Source organism: Pelobates fuscus, chromosome 4, assembly GCF_036172605.1.
Source record: "Pelobates fuscus isolate aPelFus1 chromosome 4, aPelFus1.pri, whole genome shotgun sequence".
Classification (NCBI taxonomy): domain Eukaryota; kingdom Metazoa; phylum Chordata; class Amphibia; order Anura; family Pelobatidae; genus Pelobates; species Pelobates fuscus.
In genome coordinates this window covers 5,913,497-5,936,825 of record NC_086320.1, presented here as the reverse complement: position 1 = coordinate 5,936,825, position 23,329 = coordinate 5,913,497, and the positions used below count along the sequence as shown (strand labels likewise).

The 23,329-nt window shown below is 45.2% G+C and overlaps 1 protein-coding gene across 1 annotated transcript in view; it reads right to left on the bottom strand.

The window, feature by feature from the left end:
* Positions 1 to 20,694, bottom strand: part of GPT (glutamic--pyruvic transaminase) — a 57,479-nt gene extending 36,785 nt beyond the window's left edge. Inside the window, exon 1 of the mRNA XM_063450934.1 lies at positions 20,618 to 20,694. Within this exon, the coding sequence (XP_063307004.1) occupies positions 20,618 to 20,685 (68 nt within the window). The 5' untranslated portion in view covers positions 20,686 to 20,694. The remainder of the gene's footprint in view (positions 1 to 20,617) is intronic.
* Between the last annotated feature and the right edge of the window lie 2,635 nt (positions 20,695 to 23,329).

The window sequence follows — 23,329 nt, the reverse complement described above, 5'->3', positions numbered from 1 at the left end:
ACACACACACACACACACCGTGCAGGACACAATCACACACACACCGTGCAGGACACAATCACACACACACCGTGCAGGACACAATCTCACACACACACACCGTGCAGGACACAATCTCACACACACACACACCGTGCAGGACACAATCTCACACACACACACACCGTGCAGGACACAATCACACACACACCGTGCAGGACACGATCACACACACACCGTGCAGGACACGATCACACACACACACACACACACACACCGTGCAGGACACGATCTCACACACACACACACCGTGCAGGACACGATCTCTCACTCACACACACACACACACACCGTGCAGGACACGATCTCTCACACACACACACACACACCGTGCAGGACACGATCTCTCACACACACACACACACACACCGTGCAGGACACGATCTCTCACACACACACACACACACACCGTGCAGGACACGATCTCACACACACACCGTGCAGGACACGATCTCACACACACACCGTGCAGGACACGATCTACCAGCTAATGTCACACACACCATGCAGGACACGATCTCTCACACACACACACACACACACACACCGTGCAGGACATGATCTCTCACACACACACACACACACACACACACCGTGCAGGACACGATCTCTCACACACACACACACACCGTGCAGGACACGATCTCTCACACACACACACACACCGTGCAGGACACGATCTCTCACACACACACACACACCGTGCAGGACACGATCTCTCACACACACACACACACCGTGCAGGACACGATCTCTCACACACACACACACACACACCGTGCAGGACACGATCTCTCACACACACACACACACCGTGCAGGACACGATCTCTCTCTCACACACACACACCGTGCAGGACACGATCTCTCTCTCACACACACACACCGTGCAGGACACGATCTCTCTCTCACACACACACACCGTGCAGGACACGATCTCTCACACACACACACACACACACACACCGTGCAGGACACGATCTCTCACACACACACACACACACACACACCGTGCAGGACACGATCTCTCACACACACACACACACACACACCGTGCAGGACACGATCTCTCACACACACACACACACACACACACACACACCGTGCAGGACACGATCTCTCACACACACACACACACACACCGTGCAGGACACGATCTCTCACACACACACACACACACACCGTGCAGGACACGATCTCACACACACACCGTGCAGGACACGATCTACCAGCTAATGTCACACACACTGTGCAGGACACGATCTCTTGCACACACACACACACACACACACACACACACACACACACACACCCCCCGTGCAGGACAGGATCTACCAGCTAATGTCACACACACGCACCGTGCAGGACACGATCTCACACACCCCGTGCAGGACAGGATCTACCAGCTAATGTCACACACACGCACCGTGCAGGACACGATCTCACACCTGACGTCTCACACACACCGTGCAGGACAGGATCTACCAGCTAATGTCACACACACCGTGCAGGACACGATCTCACCGCTGACATCACACACACACACACAGTAACGGAGCTCCCTGTACCCTGGCTGGGTACCTCCGCCAAGGTGGAACTGGGGACAAACTGCAGCACTTCTGCCCACAGTCGCAGTGGCTCAACTGGAGCCCTGGAACCGAATGGGGAATTAGCTCTAGACACCCCCAGGATCTGAGCGATACTCAGTCCAGGGAGCTCTAGTCCTTACAAGGGCTTTCCCCGTTGAATCCCCTGCAAGCTGGAACAGCAGACACAGGAGTAAATCTTATTTCCCTCCAATAACAGGACGATACACAGTTTGGAGTGTAAGCTGGAATAGGATTTTAATGGAGGCACACTTGGACTTTTATGACATTAATAATAGGTCAGACCCATTCCCCGCGGGGTGATCGGATGTACAGAGCCAGAGATATCAGCCTTCAAAATTCTGGGGCTCGAGGCTCTGTACATCCCCGAAAGTAGTTCCATGAAGTTGCATGGTTTAGTCTGGCAAATTCAAACTTGGCACGTAAACCAAGCAACAGCCAAATCGTCTGAAAGGACGCGAACCAAATCGCGCCAATCAGCGCTTAGTCGTGCCAACCAACCAGGAGAATGGTGTGAACCCAGTTTGAATGGGCGCGCATTCTTCCATTGGTCAGCATGGACTTCCACGCAGCCAGCGGGACCCTGCAGCTGTGAGACCGACTCACAGCTCGAGATTCCATGCTGGCGCGCGACCCTCTTCCCATGGATACCCCCACGCAGGTATCCACTGGAGAGAGTGTTCTCCTGGACAGCCACGAGCCTGGCCTCGTAGCTGTCTGGTACGGGAGGTAAAAGTGATTATAGCTCTGTTTGGGAGCGGGTAGGGTGATCTCCGACATGGGGATCGAAAACAGTGTGCGCAGGCCGGTTCAGGAGACGAATGCTCCCCCAGTGGGCGTTTGGTGATACGAACCGGTGACCACCCAGGGGAAGCACGTGCCGCTTGTTCCCTTGCGGTCTGCGGTTTTCACACTTCGTTAGCGCCGTTAGTGTACATTCTTGTAACGGATCACCTAGCACCCCGACTGGGTACCTCCGTTGAAGGATGCTCCTATCGTTTCCTGAGGACTCCAAGCACTGCAGCAGACACCATAACCACCGTAGACTCCTCCAGAGAGCAAAACAGGAACCAAATCTTACAAGAGCTTAGCAGTGATTTAGCAAGGGAATATGACAAACATAGCAATCCCTTGTAGCAGATTCCAACAATAAGAGACAGCACTCCAAATTGAGGGTAAAGTAGAACTCTTGTTTAATGGCAGGTACTCTGCTTTTATGCAGTGCTCCCCTGCAAGGGAGACGCCCACAGGCAATTAGGCATTAACCAATAAGATAAAGGTTACATCCCACATATTCCCTCCCCTCTGCTTGGGAGATAATTGAGTTTCTTACTGTATCTACTCAATTATCTCCAAGCTAAAACTTATACATTTTTAGAACTATGATTTTGTATCACACAGGCATAACACATATTTTTATGAACCACACAACTTGGGGACAAATATAAAAAATTCGTACAAATCGTTTCAGGGGTTCCAGAAATATGGAAAAAGTCTCTTTGGACCGACCGCACGCCTGTTTGCATGCCCAAAACAGTTCCACAGATTCAGGCTGTGCAGTCGGTCTATTTCTGCTCTGAAAATAACAAAGTCCAATCCGAAGGCGGTGTTCGAATAGTCGAACGCACTTCGACTTCTGTCGAAGTAAAACCGGGGTTGTGTTTCCATGGTGTTATATTGTCTACCAGAGGTCTATTTTACACCCAAAATGACAACGTCCCGTTCGAACGTGTGTTCGAATCTTCGAACGGGACTTAGTCTCCAGTCGCAGTGTCGAAGGGTAGGGGAAGGTACAGGTCACCGCGTTCGACTGGAATAAAATGGCCGCCGCCACGTGTTCAACTGTCTAATGGCGGCCACTTCGGCTGTATCCGAAGTGCCAATTTAAAGTTGCAACACTGCTCCCCAGTAATTAAAGGGCCAGGAACAGCATTATACAAAATCCATTATGCCCAAATACAGTTCTTAAAGGGTCAGTAACAGTATAATCCATAGTCCATAAGCCCAAACTCAGTTCCTTAAAGGGCAATACATCCCAGGGCCATAGTCGCAGGGCAGGAGGCTAGCAACCAGGCTTCTCCAGTGCACAGTGGCGAGGTTGGTTCCGCCACAATTCTAACTAAACTTTCTAAATGGAGTATCGGGGTGGTCCAGCACACAGGGCTCTGTGCAACGGAGTGCCCCGGCATGGTTGAAGCTTGCGATCTGTGATTTTCACACCTCGTTAGCGAGGTGTGAGCATTCTAAGTAAACGTTCTAAAAAGAGTATCGGGGTGGTCTGGCACACGGGGCTCCGTGTGGTTAAAAAGGTACTTTGCATGATTTAAGGTCAAAATTAAGGAAAGGGAGAGAATTACAAAAGGGGGAACACACATTCCAGGAGGGCAATTCACAGCTGGGCAGCGGTCCTGCCACAAGCTCTCTCTGATGGATAAACATAGTAATGCTAATACAGGGTCAGGAATGGAGATGGCTTGTAAAGTGCTCCCCCTAGTGGAGGAACATGGTAATGCTAACACAAGGTCAGGAATGGAGATGGACTGCCAAGAGCACCCCCTGGTGGATAAACATTGTAATGCTAATACAGGGTCATGAATGGAAGTGGCCACTAAAAAATAAAAATAAAAAAATAAATAAAATAAAAAAATTAAAAAAAATTAAAAAGGTAGATGTTGTAGAACTACAGTTCCCAGGATGCTTAGTCTGCAGACGTTACGGCATGTCACTCCGCCCTGTGGGGAGCTCTCCGTAGCTTACACCCCAGTATACTAACAGAAATTAACTCTAAACCCCCTCAGCCATTAGACCTACATAGCCCACACAATGCCAAGATCAGTCCTCTAAATCCCACTGTCACCGCAGTCTCCCATCAGTTCCTCCCCCAGTTTGTTTGTTTTTTGAATTTTTTATTTTTGTTGTGCATGGTTTGACAAGATGATATACGTTGCCACAGCAGCAAACATAATCCGAGCAATATCACAGGTTTCTACATATGTGGCATTGGAGTGTAAGCACATTTAACATTCTTAAACGTGGTAGGACAAAGGAAGAATAATATATTAGTGAGTTTACATACATATGCAATAACCATTAACATTGATACACATTCTCATTGTATTTTTAGGATGTCGCTGTGTCTGGTTAGTTAGGCACATGTGATTGTGCTAATGTAGTACTAGGCCTAGGGAGTAACAAGAGGATAATTTCAACATAACAGATTATTTGAGCTGGCACAGTGTGTCATACCACGCAGGACTAGGGCTTTAGACGATAGCTGCTTATTACTGCGCTATACGACCCGCTGAGTTACTACAGCTTGGAAAACTGCTGCCACTGAAGCTTAGTTTAAAGATTTGGCCACCACGCTTTCAGCATTACGGCTGGGGTGGGAGCACTATAGCAGCTGTGATAACAGGCTTGAGTAGTTCGTGTGGCTGGGTAACATAGAAGAGGTTGCCGGCTAGTTAGCTAGGGTCGCTTGAGAGATGAGCCGCTGTGGCCCCATACATTTATGGTAGTGGGCAAGCTGAGGAGGCCTGTTAAGGGTGCCCATGGTTGTCAATTAAGGGTTACCCCGTCGTCGCTTGGCAGCAGGTAATGGATAGCTCTGTCTGTAAGCCGTCGCTGGCGGCGGGGGAGCAGCCGCCTCCTCCACGCCGGCCATGCTTGTAGGCCTCGGGTTGCATTGCTGGGTGTTCTGCAGTCGGTGCCTGGTGTTTGGCACCAAAGCGTAGCCCTTGTCAGCAGCTCTTTGTTGGTGGCCCATTTGACGAGTTTTGGAGTCGTTTTGTGGCTTTTTATCCGTCAGATTTGGCGTTTGGAGCGGGAGCAGCTCTGTCCTGCGCCCGCTCTGCTCTGCGTCCAGGCCCCGCCCCTCCTCCCCCAGTTTTAATGTTCGACGCACTGTTATTTTATCTTTAACTGTATAAATAGCCTGCCTCTTGTCGCTTAATGACGCCTTATGTAGTGTTTAGGCACGAGGTTGGGAGAGCAATTTGTGTTTATTAAAAAAAGGACCACTCCAGGCACCATTACAACTTAAATAGCAATGTAGTTATTATAGTGCAAGGAGGTTCAGAGAGCCAGTTTAACATTAACAAACACCAGAACATTGTGCCCGACCGCTATATGCTTCTACTTCCTATCTTCATCCAAGTCTTCAATCAGGAAGCCTTGGACAGTTTGTAACACTTTCCACCGCAGTGTTCTAAATGTTTGTCTGGATGGCCGCTGTGCGCATGAACAAGTACAAGTTGGCGGCCATCTTGTTCCCACGAACGCATGCAGTGGTGTTTGGTCGTCGAGTTCACGGAACGGTTTTCGGACACTGAAACTCTCGAACACCGCTGAATTTCCAGGATCACAGCTGACACTCTCAGACTATCAGTCACTCCCCATTCATAAAACGGAGTAGGTGGAGATGTACCTTTTTCACTATGTTTACTGAATTGGCAGCATGTGCTGTTCGGGCAGTGCCAGCTGACGTTCTCAGTCTATCAGCAACATACAATTCCAGGCTTTCAAAGCCTCCGAAAAAAACAAGAAGATCAGTGTGATTGGGAGCCATCTCCAAGTGTTTTGGGTTAATCTGCTCACCAACGGTTTAAACCTTTAATGAGACATTATAGGCACCCAGACCAATTCATATTACTTCACACCCCCTCCCCCCCATAGGAAAGTGTCGTATTGGCTGAGATTATCGATCCCCATGATCTCAGCCAAGGAGGTGGGACTGCACTAGGGAGACCAGCACCACTTGGGAGAAGAAGTAAGTAAGTAAGTAAAATACCTCTTTTAAACATTTTATTCCCAACGCTATAATGTTCCATTAAGGTAAGATGGCACCTGGGGGCGCGGTCTCAACGCTAACGAGAGCAGACGCATGTCGGCTAAGCTCCCGCGGCCGGCATACTAAACGGCGGATTTCGGGGCTCCTACCTACCCTTACCCCGCCCGAGATCGAACTAAACAGCTCACCTCACAATGGGGAAGAAAGCAAAGAAGCTCAAAACCCTTACCGGGAACGGCACCCGCGATATCGCCGACCTCCTACAACCGAGGCCTAGGCCCAAAATGGCGCCGCAACTTGACTCATACTACACATCCTCTGAGGATGAAACTCTGGATGCACCGGATGAAATCCCCTGCTCGGTGAGCATGATTAGCCCACGAGTAGAGGAAGACCTGACAGCCCCAGCGACTAAAGGGGATATTAAGACTCTGCTGTCAAATATAAGAGCCTTTTTCAATGCAGACCTGGACGTAATACGGGAGGATGTAACAAAGGTGACTGCCAGAGTACAGGCCAACGAGGACACCATCACCTCCCTAGCCCAAAAGCAAGCAAGTAACACAGAGCTACTGCTGCAGCTCCAAGCATCACACAAGACCATGCAGGTCAGACTGGATGCCCAGGACGATGCGAGGAGACGCAATAACCTTAAAATAAGGGGCATAGCCGAATCAATTACGGAACAAGAGCTGCCCCATTTTTTACGCCGGCTATGGACTACCCTGTTGCCGCAGCGCTCTGCAAAGAGCATACAGATAGACGGCTATTACAGGCTTGCCAAATCAAACAGGGCCCCGGCCGGAGTGCCCCGAGACGTCCTGATACGTTTCCCACTGCTTCGCGACAAGCTGGCCCTACAGGACAGTATAAAATCCAGAACACCCCTCAAGTTTGAGGAGATGCAACTTCAATTCTTACAAGATCTATGCCGCTCTACCCTGGAATGGAGACGATCCTTTCAACAGGTGACAAAGACCCTGCGCTCTGCAAACATCAGCTACAAATGGGGGCCCTCTCGCGCACTAATTGTTCAGAAAGACGGGAACACACATCAGCTTCCAACCGCAGACGACTCCACGGCATTCCTTCAGGGACTGGGCCTCACCATGGCATCTGCCCGCACGACTCGCCCGGGACACAGCTGGGACGTGCATAGGATCGTTCCTTTTACCCCACGCTCCACAGCTGACACCGGCTGATGCTGAAGAGGAGCCAGCAGCCAATAGAAAAGGGACTGACCCCTACACCAGTCCCCGATGCTTATGCACCATTGCTGTTTAAATGTTTAAAAGTTATTGTTTTAATACCTGTTAACACCCAGAGCTCTGCTCAACACTGTTAACACAGCTGATCCCAGGTGCTAGTACACCTTATAAGACATGTCCCAATAGGAGGGCACAGTAACCGGAGATTTCCCTCCCCCCCCCCCCCCCCCCCCCCAACACTCTGGGGTAATTGAGTGTAAATTGTTAAACGACTCACACGACTGTCCACCATAGTACCTATGTGTCCGGCAGGGCTACAGCTTCCTTATATAAGACCCTTGGGGCTGGGTCCCTCTAACAGATCCACGGCCCTAATCAACTTAAAACGCCCTACATTACTTCGCACGACGTACAACTATTAGTAACTCAACACCTATATCTTACTAGTGTATCACGACACTCTGCCGGTGTCCTAGAACCTGACGCCCAAATCAAGGACATAACCTTGTATACCTGCAGAGTGCTTAATGACCTCCACTCAAAAATAAAAATGTGCATTATTGAAACACACTGTACCAATATTGTTGAAATGTGGCATACGAAAGCTGTTGTGGCACAGTATGCATGCTTGTTAACTCCTTGCACAAAGAAAATAAAGAATTAAAAAAAAAAAAAAAAAGGTAAGATGGCACCTGAAACTCCTCATATCAGAACGTCATAGTTATGAAGTTGTAGCCTGTAGTGTCTAAGTGGCTGGTTGGTTGTTGTGAAATGTAGAAGAGCAAGTTGCAAAGGTGCTGAGGTTGCTCATAGAGGTCCTTCGTGGCATGGATAAAGAACAAAAAGTAGGATACAAACCGGTGTCCAGGCACCAGATCCTGTTACAGCCATTAAAGCCGGCAACCTTTTCAAGTAACCAGGGGCGTATTAGCCGCAAGGCAAACAAGGCATTTGCCTTGGGCTGCATTTTCCAGGGGGCGGCAAAAAAGCCGCCCCCCAAATGCCCAAGGCAAGTGTCTTGTTAGCCTTGCGGCTAACAGACATGCTGGGCGGCGCTGGTGGGCGGCTGGCGAGGGAGCTCTTCCTCTGAGCTGTCTGCTCAGCTCCCTCGCGCGCCGCAGAGTGAGGCTGGGAGCCGGAATATGACGTCATATTCCGGCTCCGCCTCCCAGCCTCAATCTGCGACGCGCGAGGGAGCTGAGCAGACAGCTCAGAGGAAGAGCTCCCTCGCCAGCCGCCCACCAGCGCCGCCCTGCAGCCACTGGACCACCAGGGAAAAAAGATGACCCCCCCAGCATTCCCAAAGGTAAGGAGGCTGGGGGGGGGGGTTAAAGTTAAAAAAAAAACAAAAAGTGTTAATGTGAGCGAGTGTGAGTGTCTGTTAGTGAGTGTGAGTGTGTGTGTGTGTCTGCTAGATGGTGTCTGCTAGTGACTGAGTGTGTGTCTGTTAGAGTGTGTGTGTGTGTCTGTTAGAGTGTGTGTGTGTGTCTGTTAGAGTGTGTGTGTGTGTCTGTTAGAGTGTGTGTGTGTGTGTCTGTTAGAGTGTGTGTGTGTGTGTGTGTCTGTTAGTGTGTGTGTGTGTGTGTGTCTGTTAGTGTGTGTGTGTCTGTGTGTGTGTCTGTTAGTGTGTGTGTGTGTGTGTGTCTGTTAGTGTGTGTGTGTGTGTGTCTGTTAGTGTGTGTGTGTGTGTGTGTCTGTTAGTGTGTGTGTGTGTCTGTTAGTGTGTGTGTGTGTGTGTGTCTGTTAGTGTGTGTGTGTGTGTGTCTGTTAGTGTGTGTGTGTGTGTGTCTGTTAGTGTGTGTGTGTGTGTGTCTGTTAGTGTGTGTGTGTGTGTCTGTTAGTGTGTGTGTGTGTGTCTGTTAGTGTGTGTGTGTGTGTCTGCGAGTGTGTGTGTGTGTGTGTGTCTGCGAGTGTGTGTTTCTGTTAGCGAGTGTGTGTTTCTGTTAGCGAGTGTGTGTTTCTGTTAGCGAGTGTGTGTTTCTGTTAGCGAGTGTGTGTTTCTGTTAGCGAGTGTGTGTTTCTGTTAGCGAGTGTGTGTTTCTGTTAGCGAGTGTGTGTTTCTGTTAGCGAGTGTGTGTTTCTGTTAGCGAGTGTGTGTTTCTGTTAGCGAGTGTGTGTTTCTGTTAGCGAGTGTGTGTTTCTGTTAGCGAGTGTGTGTTTCTGTTAGCGTATGCGTATCTGTCAGTGAATGTGTGTGTGTGTATTTAGAATGCGGGGCGGGGTAAAGGTTGGGTGGGGGTGGCGCCTGAGTTTTGTCCTGCCTAGGTCAGCACAAAACCAGGATACACCACTGCAAGTAACTACATTGGCAACTGTAGGTTTCTGGTAGTGATTGAGGATTAATAGCTAGCACATCTTGATGTCTAAAGGGTTGCAGCATGACCTTCACAAAGAGAGACCAGACATACAGGAGGATATTACGTGGAACAAATAAGTCTTCAGCAGAGGGTGTGATCGGACAATCAATGGACACACGGACAAATTGAGTTAATCTTAAAATTTCTGTCTGGTATTTTCCAGCAAATTCTGCTAGAAGCCTGGGCAACATGTCTTGTAATAGGATATGAACAACAGTATTGTTCAAAACATTTTGCTAGCCCTCCCCTAACTCTTCATAAACAGAGCGAGTCCTGCTTCTATCTATCTATGGATTTATATAGTGTATAAACAGAGCGAGCCCTGCTTCTATCTATCTATGGATTTATATAGTGTATAAACAGAGCGAGCCCTGCTTCTATCTATCTAATGGATTTATATAGTGTATAAACAGAGCGAGCCCTGCTTCTATCTATGGATTTATATAGTGTATAAACAGAGCGAGTCCTGCTTCTATCTATCTATGGATTTATATAGTGTATAAACAGAGCGAGTCCTGCTTCTATCTATCTATGGATTTATATAGTGTATAAACAGAGCGAGTCCTGCTTCTATCTATCTATGGATTTATATAGTGTATAAACAGAGCGAGCCCTGCTTCTATCTATCTATGGATTTATATAGTGTATAAACAGAGCGAGCCCTGCTTCTATCCATCTATGGATTTATATAGTGTATAAACAGAGCGAGCCCTGCTTCTATCTATCTATGGATTTATATAGTGTATAAACAGAGCGAGCCCTGCTTCTATCTATCTATGGATTTATATAGTGTATAAACAGAGCGAGCCCTGCTTCTATCTATCTATGGATTTATATAGTGTATAAACAGAGCGAGCCCTGCTTCTATCTATCTATGGATTTATATAGTGTATAAACAGAGCGAGCCCTGCTTCTATCTATCTATGGATTTATATAGTGTATAAACAGAGCAAGCCCTGCTTCTATCTATCTATGGATTTATATAGTGTATAAACAGAGCGAGCCCTGCTTCTATCTATCTATCTATGGATTTATATAGTGTATAAACAGAGCGAGCCCTGCTTCTATCCATCTATCTATGGATTTATATAGTGTATAAACAGAGCGAGCCCTGCTTCTATCCATCTATGGATTTATATAGTGTATAAACAGAGCGAGCCCTGCTTCTATCTATCTATGGATTTATATAGTGTATAAACAGAGCGAGCCCTGCTTCTATCTATCTATGGATTTATATAGTGTATAAACAGAGCGAGCCCTGCTTCTATCTATGGATTTATATAGTGTATAAACAGAGCGAGCCCTGCTTCTATCTATCTCTGGATTTATAAAGTGTATAAACAGAGCGAGCCCTGCTTCTATCTATCTCTGGATTTATATAGTGTATAAACAGAGCGAGCCCTGCTTCTATCTATCTATCTATGGATTTATATAGTGTATAAACAGAGCGAGCCCTGCTTCTATCTATCTATCTATGGATTTATATAGTGTATAAACAGAGCGAGCCCTGCTTCTATCTATGGATTTATATAGTGTATAAACAGAGCGAGCCCTGCTTCTATCTATCTATGGATTTATATAGTGTATAAACAGAGCGAGCCCTGCTTCTATCTATGGATTTATATAGTGTATAAACAGAGCGAGCCCTGCTTCTATCTATCTATGGATTTATATAGTGTATAAACAGAGCGAGCCCTGCTTCTATCTATCTATGGATTTATATAGTGTATAAACAGAGCGAGCCCTGCTTCTATCGATCTATGGATTTATATAGTGTATAAACAGAGCGAGCCCTGCTTCTATCTATCTATGGATTTATATAGTGTATAAACAGAGCGAGCCCTGCTTCTATCTATCTATGGATTTATATAGTGTATAAACAGAGCGAGCCCTGCTTCTATCTATCTATGGATTTATATAGTGTATAAACAGAGCGAGCCCTGCTTCTATCTATCTATGGATTTATATAGTGTATAAACAGAGCGAGCCCTGCTTCTATCTATGGATTTATATAGTGTATAAACAGAGCGAGCCCTGCTTCTATCTATCTATGGATTTATATAGTGAATAAACAGAGCAAGCCCTGCTACTATCTATCTATGGATTTATATAGTGTATAAACAGAGGGAGCCCTGCTTCTATCTATGGATTTATATAGTGTATAAACAGAGCGAGCCCTGCTTCTATCTATCTATGGATTTATATAGTGAATAAACAGAGCAAGCCCTGCTACTATCCATCTATGGATTTATATAGTGTATACACAGAGCGAGCCCTGCTTCTATCTATGGATTTATATAGTGTATACACAGAGCGAGCCCTGCTTCTATCTATGGATTTATATAGTGTATAAACAGAGCGAGCCCTGCTTCTATCCATCTATCTATGGATTTATATAGTGTATAAACAGAGCGAGTCCTGCTTCTATCTATCTATGGATTTATATAGTGTATAAACAGAGCGAGCCCTGCTTCTATCTATCTATGGGTTTATATAGTGTATAAACAGAGCGAGCCCTGCTTCTATCTATCTATGGGTTTATATAGTGTATAAACAGAGCGAGCCCTGCTTCTATCTATCTATGGGTTTATATAGTGTATAAACAGAGCGAGCCCTGCTTCTATCCATCTATGGATTTATATAGTGTATAAACAGAGCGAGTCCTGCTTCTATCTATCTATGGATTTATATAGTGTATAAACAGAGCAGCGAGCCCTGCTTCTATCTATCTATGGATTTATATAGTGTATAAACAGAGCAGCGAGCCCTGCTTCTATCTATCTATGGATTTATATAGTGTATACACAGAGCGAGTCCTGCTTCTATCTATGGATTTATATAGTGCATAAACAGAGCGAGCCCTGCTTCTATCTATCTATCTCTGGATTTATATAGTGTATAAACAGAGCGAGCCCTGCTTCTATCTCTCTCTATCTATGGATTTATATAGTGTATAAACAGAGCGAGCCCTGCTTCTATCTCTATCTATCTATGGATTTATATAGTGTATAAACAGAGCGAGCCCTGCTTCTATCTATCTAAGGATTTATATAGTGTATAAACAGAGCGAGCCCTGCTTCTATCTATCTAAGGATTTATATAGTGTATAAACAGAGCGAGCCCTGCTTCTATCTATCTATGGATTTATATAGTGTATAAACAGAGCGAGCCCTGCTTCTATCTATCTATGGATTTATATAGTGTATAAACAGAGCGAGCCCTGCTTCTATCTATCTATGGATTTATATAGTGTATAAACAGAGCGAGCCCTGCTTCTATCTATCTATGGATTTATATAGTGTATAAACAGAGCGAGCCCTGCTTCTATCTATCTATGGATTTATATAGTGTATACACAGAGCGAGTCCTGCTTCTATCTATCTATGGATTTATATAGTGCATAAACAGAGCGAGCCCTGCTTCTATCTATCTATCTATGGATTTATATAGTGTATAAACAGAGCGAGCCCTGCTTCTATCTCTCTCTATCTATGGATTTATATAGTGTATAAACAGAGCGAGCCCTGCTTCTATCTCTATCTATCTATGGATTTATATAGTGTATAACCAGAGCGAGCCCTGCTTCTATCTATCTAAGGATTTATATAGTGTATAAACAGAGCGAGCCCTGCTTCTATCTATCTAAGGATTTATATAGTGTATAAACAGAGCGAGCCCTGCTTCTATCTATCTATGGATTTATATAGTGTATAAACAGAGCGAGCCCTGCTTCTATCCATCTATGGATTTATATAGTGTATAAACAGAGCGAGCCCTGCTTCTATCTATCTATGGATTTATATAGTGTATAAACAGAGCGAGCCCTGCTTCTATCTATCTATGGATTTATATAGTGTATAAACAGAGCGAGCCCTGCTTCTATCTATCTATGGATTTATATAGTGTATAAACAGAGCGAGCCCTGCTTCTATCTATCTATGGATTTATATAGTGTATAAACAGAGCGAGCCCTGCTTCTATCTATCTATGGATTTATATAGTGTATAAACAGAGCGAGCCCTGCTTCTATCTATGGATTTATATAGTGTATAAACAGAGCGAGCCCTGCTTCTATCTATCTATGGATTTATATAGTGAATAAACAGAGCAAGCCCTGCTACTATCTATCTATGGATTTATATAGTGTATAAACAGAGGGAGCCCTGCTTCTATCTATGGATTTATATAGTGTATAAACAGAGCGAGCCCTGCTTCTATCTATCTATGGATTTATATAGTGAATAAACAGAGCAAGCCCTGCTACTATCCATCTATGGATTTATATAGTGTATACACAGAGCGAGCCCTGCTTCTATCTATGGATTTATATAGTGTATAAACAGAGCGAGCCCTGCTTCTATCTATCTATGGATTTATATAGTGTATAAACAGAGCGAGCCCAGCTTCTATCTATATATGGGTTTATATAGTGTATAAACAGAGCGAGCCCTGCTTCTATCTATCTATCTATCTATCTATGGATTTATATAGTGTATAAACAGAGCGAGCCCTGCTTCTATCTATGGATTTATATAGTGTATAAACAGAGCGAGCCCTGCTTCTATCCATCTATCTATGGATTTATATAGTGTATAAACAGAGCGAGTCCTGCTTCTATCTATCTATGGATTTATATAGTGTATAAACAGAGCGAGCCCTGCTTCTATCTATCTATGGGTTTATATAGTGTATAAACAGAGCGAGCCCTGCTTCTATCTATCTATGGATTTATATAGTGTATAAACAGAGCGAGCCCTGCTTCTATCTATCTATGGATTTATATAGTGTATAAACAGAGCGAGCTCTGCTTCTATCTATCTATGGATTTATATAGTGTATAAACAGAGCGAGCCCTGCTTCTATCTATGGATTTATATAGTGTATAAACAGAGCGAGCCCTGCTTCTATCTATCTATGGATTTATATAGTGTATAAACAGAGCGAGCCCTGCTTCTATCTATGGATTTATATAGTGTATAAACAGAGCGAGCCCTGCTTCTATCTATCTATGGATTTATATAGTGTATAAACAGAGCGAGCCCTGCTTCTATCTATCTATGGATTTATATAGTGTATAAACAGAGCGAGCCCTGCTTCTATCTATCTATGGATTTATATAGTGTATAAACAGAGCGAGCCCTGCTTCTATCTATGGATTTATATAGTGTATAAACAGAGCGAGCCCTGCTTCTATCTATCTATGGATTTATATAGTGTATAAACAGAGCGAGCCCTGCTTCTATCTATCTATGGATTTATATAGTGTATAAACAGAGCGAGCCCTGCTTCTATCTATCTATGGATTTATATAGTGTATAAACAGAGCGAGCCCTGCTTCTATCTATCTATGGATTTATATAGTGTATAAACAGAGCGAGCCCTGCTTCTATCTATCTATGGATTTATATAGTGTATAAACAGAGCGAGCCCTGCTTCTATCTATCTATGGATTTATATAGTGTATAAACAGAGCGAGCCCTGCTTCTATCTATCTATGGATTTATATAGTGTATAAACAGAGCGAGCCCTGCTTCTATCTATCTATGGATTTATATAGTGTATAAACAGAGCGAGCCCTGCTTCTATCTATCTATGGATTTATATAGTGTATAAACAGAGCGAGCCCTGCTTCTATCTATCTATGGATTTATATAGTGTATAAACAGAGCGAGCCCTGCTTCTATCTATCTATGGATTTATATAGTGTATAAACAGAGCGAGCCCTGCTTCTATCTATCTATGGATTTATATAGTGTATAAACAGAGCGAGCCCTGCTTCTATCTATGGATTTATATAGTGTATAAACAGAGCGAGCCCTGCTTCTATCTATCTATGGATTTATATAGTGTATAAACAGAGCGAGCCCTGCTTCTATCTATCTATGGATTTATATAGTGTATAAACAGAGCGAGCCCTGCTTCTATCTATCTATGGATTTATATAGTGTATAAACAGAGCGAGCCCTGCTTCTATCTATCTATGGATTTATATAGTGTATAAACAGAGCGAGCCCTGCTTCTATCTATCTATGGATTTATATAGTGTATAAACAGAGCGAGCCCTGCTTCTATCTATCTATGGATTTATATAGTGTATAAACAGAGCGAGCCCTGCTTCTATCTATCTATGGATTTATATAGTGTATAAACAGAGCGAGCCCTGCTTCTATCTATCTATGGATTTATATAGTGTATAAACAGAGCGAGCCCTGCTTCTATCTATCTATGGATTTATATAGTGTATAAACAGAGCGAGTCCTGCTTCTATCTATCTATGGATTTATATAGTGTATAAACAGAGCGAGCCCTGCTTCTATCTATGGATTTATATAGTGTATAAACAGAGCGAGCCCTGCTTCTATCTATCTATGGATTTATATAGTGTATAAACAGAGCGAGCCCTGCTTCTATCTATCTATGGATTTATATAGTGTATAAACAGAGCGAGCCCTGCTTCTATCTATCTATGGATTTATATAGTGTATAAACAGAGTGAGCCCTGCTTCTATCTATCTATGGATTTATATAGTGTATAAACAGAGCGAGCCCTGCTTCTATCTATCTATGGATTTATATAGTGTATAAACAGAGCGAGCCCTGCTTCTATCTATCTATGGATTTATATAGTGTATAAACAGAGCGAGCCCTGCTTCTATCTATCTATGGATTTATATAGTGTATAAACAGAGCGAGCCCTGCTTCTATCTATCTATGGATTTATATAGTGTATAAACAGAGCGAGTCCTGCTTCTATCTATCTATGGATTTATATAGTGTATAAACAGAGCGAGCCCTGCTTCTATCTATCTATGGATTTATATAGTGTATAAACAGAGCGAGCCCTGCTTCTATCTATCTATGGATTTATATAGTGTATAAACAGAGCGAGCCCTGCTTCTATCTATCTATGGATTTATATAGTGTATAAACAGAGCGAGCCCTGCTTCTATCTCTGGATTTACATTTTTTTTTTTTTAAACATTTGCTGTTACATTGAATTTTTCTGCCATTCATTAAGGGGACGGTAATCTCCGTACAAGCTCCCCCCTTACAATTTTGCCCAAGTCCTAATTAAGAAGCCACGTTCTTACCATCCTTCATAACTGATCCCCGTCACACAAAGTCACGGAACACAGAGGTTTTTTTTTTTTATTTAATCTCTGTGTGAAACCCCACATGCGGTATCACCCCTCAGCGGGATTTATCTACACCCCAGAAATGAGATCGCAGCAGGTCCTGCATCGCAACCAGACGCCAGTAAACCTACGGCGATGGTGTGACAGTAAATGGCGTCTGGTCATTTCCTGACTGTGGAAAGGCTGATAACAGATCTTCCACATGGAGTACACGATAGAGAATTAACATCCTCAACAAACTTACAGAATGGGGTATTCATGTCTCAACAATTAAACCGGTTCGTAATATTTTATGATCTAACGGCAACAGGCTAAATAATCTTTTAGGAAGCAAAGTGCAGCGAAATGGGGGTTATTCACATGGTTCCTCTAGATCCCTCGCAGCTTGTTCTATTCAATAAAGATTTCATTAAAGGGGCCTTGACTTCATGTTACGGGGAACAATTACCTTTAATGAAAGCGCTCACGTTCCTACAGCACGCATCCGTTATTAGGTCTGCCGCCATGAAACGCAGTGCGCAGTCACCGCTAGGGATGCCATGATTTCACTTTTTAATTCTTGTAATGTTAACGTGTGCGTAGGAATTCGAGACATTCCCCTCAAAACAGACTTTTCCAGTTTGTGCGACTCTGCTCTGACAATCACTGCTATGGCGCTCACACAACGTCACACGCTCTAACATTCTGGCTAAAAGAGGAGATTGGTAAAGATTCTCTGCTACAGTTTGGGTATTTTAGAGTAAATGTCACCAAATCAGATTTCACCTCACTGCATCTGCTCAGATTTTATAGAATAAATGTAGATAATTAGTAACACACAGTGCTGTCTGCTCTCCCACCCCCGGTCACTCAGCGTGTGCAGGGTTAGTGAATGACATGGTATCACACATGCAGAGCATGCACACACTCACTGCCAGCACTGGGAGGAAATGGCCCCAACACAGCACAAACAGGTTTTATGCAATGGGCCCCATCCCAGGCAGGGAGCCTCACCCCTAGAACAGCCCAATGGACGCAGAGTATACACCCCCAACACACCCACTGTGTCCAACAGCTCAGAACACACAAAGTGTCGGCACACTGATACACCCACTTTGCCAAAAACACTGCAATCCAGACCTTCCCCCCCAAAACATTACACCATGCCATGTATACACAGCGCAGACAGTGCCAGGCGCCCCCAATGCCATGTATACACAGCGCAGACAGTGCCAGGCGCCCCCAATGCCATGTATACACAGCGCAGACAGTGCCAGGCGCCCCCAATGCCATGTATACACAGCGCAGACAGTGCCAGGCGCCCCCAATGCCATGTATACACAGCGCAGACAGTGCCAGGCGCCCCCAATGCCATCTACACACAGCGCAGACAGTGCCAGGCGCCCCCAATGCCATGTATACACAGCGCAGACAGTGCCAGGCGCCCCCAATGCCATGTATACACAGCGCAGACAGTGCCAGGCGCCCCCAATGCCATGTATACACAGCGCAGACAGTGCCAGGCGCCCCCAATGCCATCTACACACAGCGCAGACAGTGCCAGGCGCCCCCAATGCCATGTATACACAGCGCAGACAGTGCCAGGCGCCCCCAATGCCATGTATACACAGCGCAGACAGTGCCAGGCGCCCCCAATGCCATGTATACACAGCGCAGACAGTGCCAGGCGCCCCCAATGCCATGTATACACAGCGCAGACAGTGCCAGGCGCCCCCAATGCCATGTATACACAGCGCAGACAGTGCCAGGCGCCCCCAATGCCATGTATACACAGCGCAGACAGTGCCCGGCGCCCCCAATGCCATGTATACACAGCGCAGACAGTGCCAGGCGCCCCCAATGCCATGTATACACAGCGCAGACAGTGCCAGGCGCCCCCAATGCCATGTATACACAGCGCAGACAGTGCCAGGCGCCCCCAATGCCATGTATACACAGCGCAGACAGTGCCCGGCGCCCCCAATGCCATGTATACACAGCGCAGACAGTGCCAGGCGCCCCCAATGCCATGTATACACCGCGCAGACAGTGCCAGGCGCCCCCATGCCATCTATACACAGCACAGACAGTGGCAGTACCAGGTTCCCCCATGTCATGTATACACAGCGCAGACAGTGCCAGGCGCCCTCCATGCCAGGTATACACAGCACAGACAGTGGCAGTGCCAGGCACCCTCCATGCCAGGTATACACACAGGAGTGAGTAGCAGGGCCAGACACATATTGGAACATCCCCGAATACACCGCACTGGCACAGGGAAGCACTGTCAGCCTCCCCCCTCATACCAACCTGAGGTAGAGGGGGCATGTAGCGTGTCATACTGATGGGCAGTGTATGAAGAGTTCTGCCCTGTACAGATTATATGCTAGAGATGAATTCCACAACTCAGCTACCTGCAGCACAATATGAATGCTATATACCGTAGGGTAGCACTTTACATTCAGAGCACAACATCATAGACACAATGAGTGTGAAGCAAGGCATGGGACAGGAAAGGGTTAAATATTATAATAGAAATATTTGTGAATATTTTGGGGGGTGGCCGGGTGGGGGTGCTTCAGAGAATATGGGGGTGAATGGGGTGGATATAATGCTTTGGGGGAATATAGGAGCTCTCTTTACATAGATTGGGGGGAGGGAGGGGGGGGAGCTCTCTTTACACAGATTGTGGGGGCTCTCCTTGCACAGATTATGGTGTTATTGGTTGTGATTCTATTAATACTGTGTAATGCTTTGGGTGTGACGTGGGGAGGGGCTCTCCTTACAGATTATGGGGGGGGCTTTTCTGACACATTAACGGGGGGAGGTGGCTCCTAACAGAGATTAATGGGAGTGGGGGGTTTCTTTCTTACAGAGATTAATGAGAGGGGGGGGCTCCTTACAGAGATTAATGAGAGTGGGGGGGGCTCCTTACAGAGATTAATGGGGGGGCTCCTGTATTGATTGTGATTCTCCTATTAATACTGTACAATGATTTGGGGGTGAGCTATTACAGATATTAAGGGGGGGGGGGGGGCTCCTTACAGAGATTAAGGGGGGGGGAAGGGGGCACCTCTATTGATTGTGATTCTCCTATTAATACTGTACAATGATTTGGGGGTGAGCTATTACAGATATTAAGGGGGGGGGGGGCTCCTTACAGAGATTAAGGGGGGGGGAAGGGGGCACCTCTATTGATTGTGATTCTCCTATTAATACTGTACAATGATTTGGGGGTGAGCTATTACAGATATTAAGGGGGGGGCTCCTTACAGAGATTAATGGGGGGGGGGGGGCTCCTCTATTGATTGTGATTCTCCTATTAATACTGTGCAATGATTTGGGGGTGAGCTATTACAGATATTAAGGGGGGGGGCTCCTTACAGAGATTAATGGGGGGGGGGGTCCTCTATTGATTGTGATTCTCCTATTAATACTGTACAATGATTTGGGGGTGAGCTATTACAGAGGGGTTATATCAGCTTTATTAACCCCTTCCGTACCGGTTATCTGTATATTGGAGACACACCCTGACCTGCTGGAGCAGCATGCTGACATAGGGATCCTCCATCTTGCACAATCCTGTTATTTACACCCCCCCTCCTTTATATAGGAAGGGTGCAGAGCCAGGGCTGTGCCAGCAGGGGGAGCCCACAGACCAAAATAGAGGAACAACAGGTGACCCCAAGTGTCTCAGAAGGTTAAAGGGACACTCAACTGGCCCAAATTATTATTTTTTAAAATCTCGTTTTAGTAGATATACCCCAAATTAATACATGCAGGCATTTAATGCATTATTTGTCATTGGTGGGTATACCTAAAACAGCTTGCAATAGCTGCAGATCTCTTATCTGCAGTACTTGCAAGGCCTCCCCTTGTAACCCCGCCCAGACTTTCTCTGGCTGTCCAATCACAGACTTCCCAATGCAGCTCAATGAGAAGACAGGTGCTCCGGGCAATTGCTGCCTCTTGAGTTTATCTCCACTGAGCTAAACAGACCAGGAAGTAACAGGACTGGCTGTATGATTGACAGCCAGGGGGTGTAACAAGGTTATTTTATAAAACTGCCAATTTATATTGAAATCTGTACTTTATGTAAAATAAAACGAGGACACACTCTTTACACATAAAATGTTTTAGCAAAAAAGTGCTTTAGGGGCCTGGAGTGTCCCTTTAAAACACCAACTGATGGTACACCACACCATTATCACACCACTATCTCACTACACCACACCATTATCACATCACTATCTCACTACACCACAACATTATCACACCACTATCCTACTACACCACAACATTATCACACCACTATCTCACTACACCACAACATTATCACACCACTATCTCACTACACCACAACATTATCACACCACTATCTCACTACACCACACCATTATCACATCACTATCTCACTACACCACAACATTATCACATCACTATCTCACTACACCACAACATTATCACACCACTATCTCACTACACCACACCATTATCACACCACTATCCTACTACACCACAACATTATCACACCACTATCTCACTACACCACACCATTATCACACCACTATCCTACTACACCACAACATTATCACACCACTATCTCACTACACCACACCATTATCCTACTACACCACAACATTATCACACCACTATCTCACTACACCACATCATTATCACACCACTATCTCACTACACCACACCATTATCACACCACTATCCTACTACACCACAACATTATCACACCACTATCTCGCTACACCACATCATTATCACACCACTATCTCACTACACCACAACATTATCACACCACTATCTCACTACACCACACCATTATCACACCACTATCTCACTACACCACAACATTATCACACCACTATCTCATTACACCACATCATTATCACACCACTACCTAACTACACCACACCATTATCACACCACTATCTCACTACACCACATCATTATCACACCACTATCTCACTACACCACAACATTATCACACCACTATCTCACTACACCACACCATTATCACACCACTATCTCACTACACCACAACATTATCACACCACTATCTCACTACACCACATAATTATCACAAAACTACCTCACTACACCACACCATTATCACACCACTATCTCACTACACCACACCATTATCACACGACTATCTCACTACACCACACCATTATCACACCACTATCCCACTACACCACACCATTATCACACCACTATCTCACTACACCACAACATTATCACACCACTATCTCACTACACCACAACATTATAACACCACTATATCACTACACCACAACATTATCACACCACTATCTCACTACACCACACCATTATCACACCACTATCTCACTACACCACAGCATTATCACACCACTAGCTCACTACACCACACCATTATAACACCACTAGCTCACTACACAACAACATTATCACACCACTTTTTCACTACACCACACCATTATCACACCACTATCTCACTACACCACAACATTATCACACCACTATCTCACTACACCACAACATTATCACACCACTATCTCACTACACCACACCATTATCACACCACTATCTCACTACACCACAACATTATCACACCACTATCTCACTACACCACACCATTATCACACCACTATCCTACTACACCACAACATTATCACACCACTATCTCACTACACCACACCATTATCACACCACTATCCTACTACACCACAACATTATCACACCACTATCTCACTACACCACACCATTATCCTACTACACCACAACATTATCACACCACTATCTCACTACACCACATCATTATCACACCACTATCTCACTACACCACACCATTATCACACCACTATCCTACTACACCACAACATTATCACACCACTATCTCACTACACCACATCATTATCACACCACTATCTCACTACACCACAACATTATCACACCACTATCTCACTACACCACACCATTATCACACCACTATCTCACTACACCACAACATTATCACACCACTATCTCATTACACCACATCATTATCACACCACTACCTAACTACACCACACCATTATCACATCACTATCTCACTACACCACATCAGTATCACACCACTATCTCACTACACCACATCATTATTACAAAACTACCTCACTACACCACACAATTATCACACCACTATCTCACTACACCACACCATTATCACACCACTATCT